At 40.1% G+C, this 12,397-nt stretch overlaps 1 protein-coding gene across 1 annotated transcript; it reads right to left on the reverse strand.

Moving 5' to 3' along the window:
* Positions 1-357: 357 nt before the first annotated feature.
* On the reverse strand, positions 358-8,294 carry nr2e1 (nuclear receptor subfamily 2, group E, member 1). Its single transcript, XM_067573371.1, has 9 exons — positions 7,576-8,294; positions 4,811-4,956; positions 3,966-4,053; positions 3,396-3,631; positions 2,673-2,819; positions 2,191-2,287; positions 1,889-2,038; positions 1,640-1,745; positions 358-1,354 (listed from the first exon to the last, which is right to left on the reverse strand). Exons 1-9 carry the CDS (start codon positions 7,634-7,636, stop codon positions 1,192-1,194), a joined length of 1,194 nt encoding a protein of 397 aa, XP_067429472.1. The 5' UTR covers positions 7,637-8,294; the 3' UTR covers positions 358-1,191.
* Between the last annotated feature and the right edge of the window lie 4,103 nt (positions 8,295-12,397).

Below are 12,397 nucleotides of genomic sequence, written 5' to 3' on the forward strand. Positions count from 1 at the left end.
AAATGTGGATAAAGACTGACTAGATCTATTTTAGATTTATTATTCAATAAATACATAAACTGCCATCCCCATTACAAAGATGTTAAAGGCCTGTGGCTACTTAGTTTATTTAAACTGTCCTGAGTTTTCATTTAGAATACTTAAATGGAAATCATTTGAAATTATTCTTTACATTGATAACAAAATTTCCAAGGAGGGCAACATTTATGATTTACAAAGATGTGTACAAACAAGCTGTGTAGCTGCAGCTGGTAGTTTTATATCTGAGCTATATGTCTTTATTCTCTTGGTTACAACTAAATAGTTATAACTCCAAATATTTACAGCAAAGTAAAAACATCACAGGCCACAAAACGGTTCCAAGTGCTGAATATTATTTTATCCAGTGTTAGTGTCTAACTTCACAAAGTCGACCTAAACATTTTTAATGCTGCGCCTCGAACAGGACACACCAACACAAACAGGACAGTAACCACTTAAATACAGACACCATCTTCAGTTGAATGTAGTATTACAGTCAGGAGGCAATGCAAGCATGTCCTTTTTAAAAAATCTTCCCCACCCTCCCTCAAAAAAAAAAAAAAAAAAAAAAAAAAAAAAATTCTTCATAGAGTTGGCACCTCTTCTTTGTTGCCCCGTGCGTTTGGTTTCAGCACCGGATCTAGGGACAGCGACTCACATCCCTCCATTACGCATGCGTCATCTTTTTTTTTCTTTTCTTTTTTTGGTTTCCTCCATTGGGATTGAACGAAGCAATAAAAGATTGAATTGGTCGTCAAGCTCATTGGTCTCACAGACACTCGAAAAACTTTTGTAATATATAACATTTCTTTGTCAAATAACTGGCAGGTGCTTTCCAGAGTCTTTAGACTATATTTAAACACTGCAGGCCGCCCTCGCCCACACCAGAGATTGCAGTTTTTCCTCAAACATCATACAGGCAATTCTATAATGAGAGTTACAGGCTAATCCTTAACTAGAGCAACTGTTAACAGGCTACTTGGTGAATTCCGGCTGTTTTGCTGTCTTTCTTTCATTGGAGCGTAGGCCTAAATAGGTTGTGAGATTGTGCGCTCAGCAAAAAAATTCAACCCATGGTTACACCTGCTCTGATTTGACATTCTGTCCACTGCTGGGTGGGTCTCTGGGCCTTCAGCTCAAGTGTTTTCCATGCGGACAGATGGCGAGAACTCATATATCGCTGGATTTGTACATATCGGAGAGGAGCCTGGTGATGGGCACGTTGCCGATGGTCTTCTTGAAGAACACCTCCTCTATGGTGGACGGGCTGACCGAGCGGAGAGCAGGCAGCAGCAGGAGCAGCTTACCGAAGCGACACGGCTGAGTCGGGTACCTGAAACACATCACTCGGTGTCAAAAACAGGTTCTGTTTCCGGTGCTTTGTGATAATTACCTTGAGTCACTGTCAACGCAGCCAATTAGCGCACACCTGTGACAAATAGCTGCTAATTAAAAGACCAGGTTCTTCTGTCGCACCTGTGCAAAATTACAGCATGGTACTGTGGCTTATTGCCTCATTAACTTCATAATGAATGTGACTGCTAATGGTAACCTGCTGGAGACGGCACAGCGTGCGCAAAGCGTGCATGATTGGTTAATAATGGATATGTAGTCTTACCTGGTGTGTATGTAACTGTTGAGAGTGAGCTGTGCCTCGTCTTGTAGCGCAGCGATGGCGCTAGCGTTACGGAAACTTCTTAACTCAGTACCACCATGCGTAGGAACTGTAACACACAAGCAGGACATTCACTACTATTGAAATATAGGTGATGGTGTGATACATGAATAGCTTAGTAACCCGCTTGTAGAAATATACAAATAAAGCCTTGTTCGGTTTAATGACAACACTGTAAAAAAAAATACTCACCAGCTTTGAATGTCACGATACATTTCAAACAGGCGAACTCTGTTGCATCAAGACGCATCTGTCTGAATCTGGTGACCACCTCTTGAAGCGCTTGTATCTCAGACATGATCTTATTCATCCGCTGAGACTCCGTGTTTTCAGTGTTCATCCCTGATGATAAATATGATGAAAACGTCATTTTTCAGGTTAACACTGCAGCTGTATACAGTAACTGACTTTGCAACCACAAGTCACATCTGCAGCTCATGAGGTCTGCATAGTGGCCTGTATTCCGTTAAAGCTCACTCGTGCCTTTTACATACCAGAAACAGCGAGAAGGGTGGTGGAGTCCACAGGAATGGCCCACTGCGCAATGCCGAGAACAAATAATTCCCTCCAAGCGTCCTCCAACAGAATAAGCTGCAAAGAGGAATTGTTTCACTGTTTAACTCTATTCCATACACCACACTGAAGTAAATATTTCTTATACTTTAAGCCTTTTTAATCTTATAAAGCACTGAAACAACAGTAATCTGTGCGTAAAACGTGATGGATATGTATTTTTCCATATTGTGCACAGTTTGAAAGCTTTACGAAGTCCCAGCTTCATAACATCATTTGGCATCAAATATTTATATCAACTGTATTACTGATAACTATTATTGATAGTGGTAAATTGTTAGATGTGGAGTATCTTCTAATATACTTCCAAAATAAGGTTTTGGCAGCTTCTCTTCACTAAAATAGGCCCACAGGATAATGTAAATCTTTACAACTCTTCCTTAGTCAATCAGTCAAAATGTACCTGGTCAGATAAGGGGAGCGTGGAGAACGCGGGCACACTTTTTGCCCACTTGATGCTCATGAACAGGAGGCGCGCCGCCGATTCACACACAGACTCCGTCGCGACCTCGTAGAGGTACATGGGGGTGCCGTTGACTTCGTGGGGATACTGGAGGACAAAGTTCGAAGTGAGAGTGGTCATCATTTTCATCATTATTATTTGTTATAATGGAGCACAGTTCGGGATTATTGTGCACAACAAAGGTCAAATTCCAAGCCCCAGCACCTGGTTTTATAATTATTAGTGTTGCTTGTGGTGGATTTACAGTGAGAAATCTAATTGGCGGATTTGTGGCTCTTACAGGCTGCTAAATCAGGGCAAGAATTTCAACTTCTAACCCTTACGAAAAAAATGTAATCCTATAATAAGATTTGGAAAGGCTAATACAAATATCCACAGAGTATCATAAACTTTTGAGGAATTGCATATTCTGAAAATGGTACATGTATTTTTTTTAGATTGCATTAAATTCTGTAAATTACCGTGAAAAACTCTTAAAACTCACTATGCAGTATACGGAGTGATATGATCAGTTTATGCATTCCTATAGGTATCTTAGAGGAATGTATGGAGATGTAGTTAAAATTACTAATAGGTCAAGTAGAATTTATATGTAGTATCAGATTGAGAAAATTTGGGAAAAAACTATTTTAAAAAATCCTAATAAAGAGAACAAAACGGTACCTTCGGTGTAGGCTGTGCCAAACCCACGATGGCTTGTCTCTCTGGTGTGGTGGCGACTGTGCTCATCTCCAAGTTGTGAGGCTCCAGTTGTGTGACGGTGGTGAAGAAGGGAGGGCCGGGAAGAGAGGATCCCGGGAAATGGGTCGATGATCCGTTCACCTCTTTATGGCCCCGGAAATATAGGGCGACCTGTTTGCGGATGGTGGACGTCCGGGGCCCCCTCTCATGTTGGACGGCTGTGAAACGAGACAGCAGGGACACAGAGTAAAGGAATGAACTCTCACCAAAGATAACTGTTCCTAAAATTAATTAAGAACTCAAAGTGCACATTTTGTTTGTGTGAAGGAAAAATAATTGGCTCTAATGAGGTGTGTAATCGTGTCTCCATGGAGTATAAATAACATCCCCTCTAAAACAAGTAAAGAATATGTAATTATCAACATGTTACTTCTTTTGATGTTCGATTAAGAGCGTTAATACACTTTTCAATCCGAGCTGTCCACCTCGAATTCAAACACCACTGCATGGCGTGTCTATGGTCAAAGTGATAATTCAATTAAGCCCATTTACCGTCTTTATTCATGTTCACTTCCAGACACTTTTTCAAACGGCACGCTCGGCACTGGTTTCTGTGAGTTTTGTCTACAGGACAACCACCCTGTACGGAAACAGAGAGAGAGAGAGGAAAAGAAGAGGAAAAAGCGTTACAGCTTCCGTTTGAATTAATCTCAGCTTGCACAACAGAAGGGCTTCTCGCTATTATCTTCCTGGGAGGCCAATCTCCAGGTGAAAGATCGTGCTATTATCGTGTAGTTATCGACCTGCTCCCCTGCGGCTCCAGTGCAGCCTCATCCCGGAGGATAAGTACTCTATCCCGCCCTCTGCTGCCTAAATCCTCGCCTTCGAGTCATCACATTAGATTGGATTACACCTGATATATTACAGCACACGGTGTTTAGCCTAATATTTAATGGTCCAGGCATGACACAATTAGGCTCAACAAGGGAGACTTAACACACCACCACAAGGGGAATCCAAATAGAATGTGCGCGTAAAATGCGCATTCCGTGCGTAAAGCTATTCATGGTTTTTGGATGAGGACCAGTGACAAGTCACTTAAATCCTGTGTTTAATAACCAGAGCATGCAAACATGTCTAGGGACAAGTGCAGTAATAGCTGCTTAGTGACAAGATATTATTTAGTAAATGTGATAAATAACTGATTAGGCTCAAATGACTACACGTGGCTTCCCCTTTGCTTGCACCTCTAACTTACTTCATTCTTTCTGTAATACAATGAAAACTGACATGATTAAATGGGCCAACTCATAGTGAGTGCATTTTGCCACGTTTGGCCCATAAGAATATTAGTATAAAAAAACCTAAAACTTGAATAAGATACTAGGAGGCCTCACCTGCGAGCCAGATTTACAGACGTAAGTCCTGTTTCTGCGGATGCTCCTCTTGAAGAATCCCGAGCAGCCGTCACAGGCGTAAACACCATAGTGTTTCCCTGAGCTGCGGTCACCGCACACTTTACATGGGATGTCCAGAATCCGACCTGGGAGAGGCCAAATTTAAATTAGATTCAATGCTCACTTAATTATTAATTATTGGGAGGCACCTATAATTTAATACAATTTCGTGAAAAAATGTGATTATTGGATTGTGAATATTGAAGTCAAATTGCAAGAATAATTTTCCCAAATTGATGCCAAACTTGAGAAAATTGTTCCTTCACTGCGTTTTCAGACTTTTGTAGTTTAGTTCTGTAATTCAGTGAAGTGAGTTTCACAGGTGTGCAGGTTACCTGCTTGAATTGGCACTGCATGTGGCCATAAGTGCCAAAAATGAACTCGTTTTAAATACACTGGACAAATCGTGCAACAAATGACGGATAAATGTTTTTGTCCGACAATACACACACACAAACACACACACTGGACAGCGCCCCGCGCCTCGTCCGACCATGGGAATTCACTGCGCACATTTCAAGAATAAAGTCCGGTGGGAAGCGTCATATCTGAGCTCTCTAAGACAATGCCTGAGGGCGCACAATGGAGACATTAGGGGAAAGTGTTAACTTAATGATTTTCCCCCATTGAACCTCGTCTGACTGCCTGGATCTCGACAAGCTGCCAACTCCCCTTCATAATGGGACTCGACAGCTGCTTTATCCCGCAGGTCTATAGGCCCCGGGATTAGGGAGTGACACTGCACCATGAGAATAATGCGCACCAACTCGTTTCACCAACTCAAATGAAGTGTATGTAAATCGACCCCGGTGTAGATGAAAAAATGTGATTTTTTTGTGTGTGAAGATTTTGTATTCAAATCTATGAAAAAGAAGTATATTTGTATGCATATGAGGGAGTCTTTTTTTTATTCTGGAGGGAAAAGCCGTCTATGTAATTACACTGACGTTTTGCCACCTGCTCATTGATTCACCAGTGACCCGTCAAAAAGGGTAGCATGGGAATAACTAGTCAGCAGCAAAAACAATGACTTCAGGAGAGAATTATAGGGCTTCAATTGCCAGATTATTAAGAATCAGGAGACCATACAGGCTTTTCAACTGTAGGCCACAGCCGTGTAATTGCCATACAGAGAGAACCAACTTTTCAGCATTTATGTCAGTTAAAAGTAAGCAAGAGTTAGCCTGTTAAGTCAACTTCTTATCACGAGAGTAATTAAACCTGCTGTATAATAACTTAGCCCATCTTTATTCTAGTCGTCGACAGGCCTGGTGAATTATGTATATAATTTTTACTTATAAAAATCACGGCTGTACTCATTGGAGTCATTTATTGATGAAATGATATTAAATAAATCAAATCTACGCACGTCAAGTTCATTTGCGCGCTCCCTGAAATAAAACATTTGAGCGTAATTCAATTAAAGATTACGAAAAGAGCCCCAAATTTCAACAAGTTAAGATCAAACAAATATAAAACTGTAGATTGCTGGGAGTCAATTAAATAAAAATGACGCACAATTTTGTATTTAACTTGCCGCTGTGGGGGTCCAATTCGTCCCCATTGTGTGGCGTAATTGCTAGAAGATATATGGCATATTCTATTAACGTAATCACCATCAAGACGAAAACCTGCTAAAAGAGGTGGAAATTCAGTTTTAGTGAGTGCAGGAAACGTTGCACTGACCACCCATAAAGCAGGTATGAACTTGAACGACGGTAGCTGCGCTGTTGTAGCGTTGAGTTGTTTTTTTTAATTCTAATTTAAAAACGTGTTGGTTATCTATAGCAATGTGACCGTCTTCTGCACGACAGAAGCAACACTTTTGAGATGAATAGCACATATTTGGATGTGGAAGAGGAAACAGAAGAGAAATTTCCTCTCTCTTTTCAAACAGAACAATAGCCTACTTTAGGCCTATATTATAATCTAAGTGTGATTTAATTTGAATTCATTACGAGGCCTAAGAGAGGGATAATTGCTAAGGTTGAGAAAAAAATGAACTAAGTCAAATGTAATTTAAACCATAAAAAAGTCTTTAATAATTTATTTTAAAATGAGTGAATACATTCATTATTAATAAAATTAATTGGAGTTTTTTTTTAACGCGCGCAGACACAATCACGCATTTAAAGACAGATAAGAGCTGTTTATTTGGTTCATTTAAAAGAGTCGAGCAGCTGTACAGTAAGAGAAGTATCTCTTCCAGGAGCCTTAAAATCAAATTAACAGGAAATATCTGTCTGTTTGCTCCATCAGGCTGTTTTAAAGGCGTTATTGTAAATGAAATTACAGGCAACAAGTGGCATCAAGTGAGACTCTTTGAAGAGGGATATTCGGGAAGGCGCATGGACACAGGTTATTTCTTTTACATTTCAAATGCGTGATCTACTTTACAAAATATGTTCCTGACGTCATGGATACAAGTTTATGCGGCTGAGCACTCAAGGGGGGAAAAAAGACTCGGACTACAGCTGTTCCCCATGGATCACTACTCACATTTTAAACCCATGAGGGAAAAACTGACTTGATTATTGAAAGTAGAACTCAGATGACATCAAGCCGTGTGAGTAACAGTGCAGCAGGTTTATGTAAACTTTAATTTTTACACTTCGTGCCAGAGTAAGGCCTTGTTGAGGTGTCTCTTTCTAACACACTGGGACTGCTCCGTGTTCTCCGTCAGGAAAGAGAAAAGAGAAACTTACTTGATTTGACATTCAGAATATCCAAACAGCCACTTGTTGATCCGGCGGGTTTGCTCATCATGGATACTCGACTTTATAATAAAGTGTGGTATGAAAAATGTCCTCTTTTTTTAGTCTTGGTGCCAAAAACAGTCAAATTCGTGAAGCCGCAGCACTTTCCTTTAATTGTTTACCAGCAGCGATGAAATTGGCAAGTCAAAGCCCCGAGTTGCCCAAGTTGACAGAGTAGCTTTCTCCACGATCGACGACTCCAAAATCAAGACACACGGTAGCGCATCGTATCGGAGAACCTTTGAGACAGGACAGGGCTCCCTCCCCGACTTGCACTCTCTCTAGACGGGCGGAGATACTGGACCGAAGCCCCCAGGCGATAGCGACCGGTTAACGGCGACAGCAGCCGTGCAGCTCGGGGCGCAACAGCCGGTGCATAAAGTTGGAGTTGGGGAAAAACGCTGCCTGGAGCGCATCCGACAGAGTCACACCGGCAGGGGGAAAAAAAAGAAAAATCAATTTTCGGATGTTCTGACAGGTGAAAGCTTGTTAAAACCACGACACGATGTGACTTTCTGGTGCGAGTTCCCCAAATAAGCCTTGGTAATATTTATGAGAAGTGTCAGGGGGAGGCTGGAGGGTGGAGATCTCCACTTCCTTCATCCACTTGGCTTTCCACTCCAAACTCCAGCCTGACGTCACTGGCTGCGTGTGTGTGTGTGTGTGTGTCTGTGTGTATGTGCTTGTAAGTGATGTGAAGTGCCTTGCTCATGGATCCAGAGGCACTGCAAACAAAACACGTGTTGCATGTATTTTTTTTTATTATAATTTGCTTTATCTCCAAATTGATTTTTTTTCTCAGAATAAGCACACACTAAAATATTTGCAGTAATCTCACGATGAACCTTAAACTAAGAAACACATTTGAAAGAAAATGCAACATAATCTTTCAGTGAATGAATCTGCACAGTGAATGGAAGCTGAATTTAGATGAAAACTATAAACACAACCAGCAACACTGAGGTATGTTGCTTAACACTGATCACCACTGAGAGGTTTCTGTATGCAGGAGTGATGGACTCAGGCTGGCAGCACATTAAACACTAAGTGAACCATGCTCGTCATTTCTTACATGCACAAGTATAAAACAGTGTGTGGGGCTGCAGCTCAGTGTGTGTGATTACATATGCAGTCCTGATCAGTCAAGATAACTGCATGTCAAACAGCTGAGGTTTTCTTATATATTAATGATGATTTATTCAAATAGGCTATCATGTTATCAAAGGCTATTGAGATGTCACTGTGTCTTTGAATGTTTAAGTGTAGGTGCTTTAAAAATAGACTAATTGTAATAGTGTAGAAATGATGATTTGTTTCTTTTTTAACTACTTTATCACAGCATATTTGTGTGTTATTGCATATGAGGTCTTTTCTTTGTTTCATGGCTTTAAAAAAAAATCTACAAGACACAGTTTTAGCTTCACTGTTAAGTGTTTCTCAACCTGTTGCTGTGTTTTTTTTCACTAGACTGTCATTTCCGCATTAGTTGGGTGGAAGTATACAAACCACATCATAGAGTTAAAATCATAATGCCATATAAAGGTTAGTTTTTGCTTCTTTGACCCAGGCTAATTTTAATCAGTTTTATAAAAAGAATCATAAAAAATGTGTATGAAAAATGAAAGTGGTGGTTTCCTCCACTGTATCTGGAGCACACTCAACCCATGAATCATTATAACCGACCAGGCGCATGAACAAAATACAGGCTATAAATAAACATATAATAAAACATCTCAGTACTATTACTACCTAGAATAATGATCCTAACAATATTTTAACAATACTAACTTAGCTCCACTTAGCTCTTCACACCTATTAATACTAATTAAAATCCTTAAAAGTTTGAGTAAGTTTCAGTTTTTTTCTTTACTTTTTTGTACTGTACAGATTCATTTAAACTCACCTCTGCATACACTCCACTCAACATTCCTATTTAATATAGTTTAATTTTAGTTGTGCCTTTTGAAATATTTCAGTGCTTTTCAGTACTGATCTATTTTTGGTTGACTTCTCTCCTGCTTTTAAAGTAGTTACTGTAGGCCTGCTGTTGTTTTTCACTAATTACTTTTCATAACTGATACTGCTGATAATTCAACACCACAGCAGTCAGCACATCCTGTCCACAAATCTATAATAATAATAATAATAATAATAATAATAATAATAATAATAATAATAATAATAATAACTGATAAACATTCGATACGATATTTTTAAAGACACATTATCTTATGCCTCACTGCCTTGGAATTAATTAATTAACTTCATTTATTACCCTTAAACTAGTAGTTAAACTGGTCTAAGGTGGCGTCACATCCACTGTGTTGTTGCACACCTCCCAGCAGCCTCTACTGTCAGTCATCATATTTTGGGCACTGGGGTGCAAACAGTGCCCGGCTGCCCGGAGGCTCGGGGTCGGGCTGCAGGGCCCGCTCACTGACACCCTGACCTTGACAGCTTGCTGCGCTTTCGCTGGGTAACTCCAGAAATCCATATTCTGTTTTTAATTGTGTTCATTCCCACGGTGCACTGGAGGCCATATGGACGCACAAAGTGTCGATTTAAGCGGACAGGGGCGAGGCGGAGAGGCGTAGTTAATTGCAATTAGCCATTGTTGTGTCTTTCAACCTGCCCTTTAGCTGAACAGCTAAGGCTGGAGACTAACAAGCCAGAGGAGAAATCACTATAATATTCCTTTGATTTTCCTGCAGAGAGAGCCTTTGGTCCTCAATAGGAAGTTTATAGCCAGGCATTGTGGTTTTTTTTTATCTCCTATAAAAAGTCCCCATAATAAAGGCGACAAAACACCTTTTTATATGCACTATTTTCCCGACCTCTCCCATTTTTCTTTTCTTTTTTTTTTTTTTTTTAAAAAAAAGGATTAGTTCTTTGTAAAACATGTTTTAATGGTGATGTAATTACAAAATGATATAATGAACCCACCAAAAGCAACATTTTTCTAACGTTTCTAAAACTGAGCGAGTTTCTCACATTGGAAATCATGTTGCCATTTTCAGAGATTAATAACTTTATTTCTGAGTGTGTATGCGCGCTTGCGTGTGTGTGCGTGTGTGTGTGTGGGTGGCTGGTGTGGGTGAATGGTGAATGTGTGACATAATCTCCTTAACTCGTCCTAATCCTCGTCATTCACTGATAGCCTTTACACAAATATAACCAACATCATGGTTGCCGGGGTTGCCTTCTTTCACTTTTTTTGTATTAGTGACTCTCTTCTCCTCCAACAGTCAATGAAATTATGCCAACAAAGGGGGCAGTGGATTGTGTATCTGTTTTTTTTAGGGGAGGGGGGGGGATGCTCTGCATCAGTATGCGGATACTTGACATACTATAGGCGAGACTTCAACAACGAGAACCAGGTCTAACAAAAGTCACCGCAGAACAAAACAGAGAGAACGTACGTGTGTCCTGAATGTCTTGACACCTTCGTTTATTCTTGAGACATGAGGGTAAAATCTGCCACCACTGCAAACCATAACTCAGGTGGAGAATGCGATATATAGAGTACAAACCTGTTGATTTTTGCGTTTTTCTTCCATATAAAAATCAAAGGTGCGGGTGCAGGCTCTAGAGAAAAAAAAACAAAGTCAGTGGTTTTGTTATTTATCCTATATTACTAATTCTATTGCTGATGACAATCATGCGCTGGAGACCTATTTATTCACCACTATCACTGTGCGGACCCCTAACCGCCCAGGCGTAAACCAATTGGCTTTAAGGAGAAGTCACTAAGCTCCAGAGAGCAAATAATGGGGAGAATTGAAGCCCCACCAAAGGCCCATGCAGCCGTGCATCCTTTAAAACTGACCTGAGAGATCATAGTCGGTCCTCTCAGCCCGCAGACGCTCCTGGTGTTAAATCCAGTGGAGGATTGTTTTAATGGTGAATTATCATTCCATCAGCTGCTTTAATGAGAGATTCATTCACTCATATGTGTGTATGGGTAAACGCTGAGCGGAAAAAAAGCTTCAACAGAGTGACGAAGGACCTCTCCTAGATGACATTAATGCGTGACACACTTAAATATTATTAAACATTACAAATACGAGTAAAATATGCAGCCTGATTTCAGCACCACGGACAGTTCAGCAATAGGAGTCACTAAACAGATGCAGGTTACCTGTCCACGTGCTTATTCATAATTTAAATGAGCCTTAAGTCTTGCTTTATATGTAATTTAAACATTTAATGATGTTAAGATGATGTTAAAATTTGTTTTAGTGTGTCCTAATCTAAGGTTCTCACATTTGAATTGATCAAATTCTACGTTAAAGTGCGTTGGCGTCGTTTTCCAGTCAGCACTTCAGAACTTGGATGTGATCTTTGACTTCACTACTTACTTCACAGCCAGTCAGGATCCAGTGTCCTTACTGTTCTCCCAGGAGGCCTACTTAAGCCTTTATATAGACTTTATATAGAAACATCAAATATGCAAAACATCAAAGAGACTTTTTAAATGACATATAGAAAGACTCTGCTTTGAATAAAATGTGTGTATGATATGTTTTTTTCCACAAGAAAGTTTTAAGTTTGTTGAATTCTCAAAATTACCTTCTCCTTCTCCCTCACTGAAAAATCCAGTATCTATGAATATTGCAAATATTTTTCATTCAAACGTTTAACTGCTGGACACAGCATGGCTCCTACTACACTGTCCAGTGTCTGTGCACTTGTATAAGTTGCATTTTGGACCATGATTGGCTTCCAAACTAGTTGTGATGTCACAAAATCATGCTTAGACATTGAAACTTTC

The sequence above is a fragment of the Thunnus thynnus genome, chromosome 18 (assembly GCF_963924715.1).
Source record: "Thunnus thynnus chromosome 18, fThuThy2.1, whole genome shotgun sequence".
NCBI lineage: Eukaryota > Metazoa > Chordata > Actinopteri > Scombriformes > Scombridae > Thunnus > Thunnus thynnus.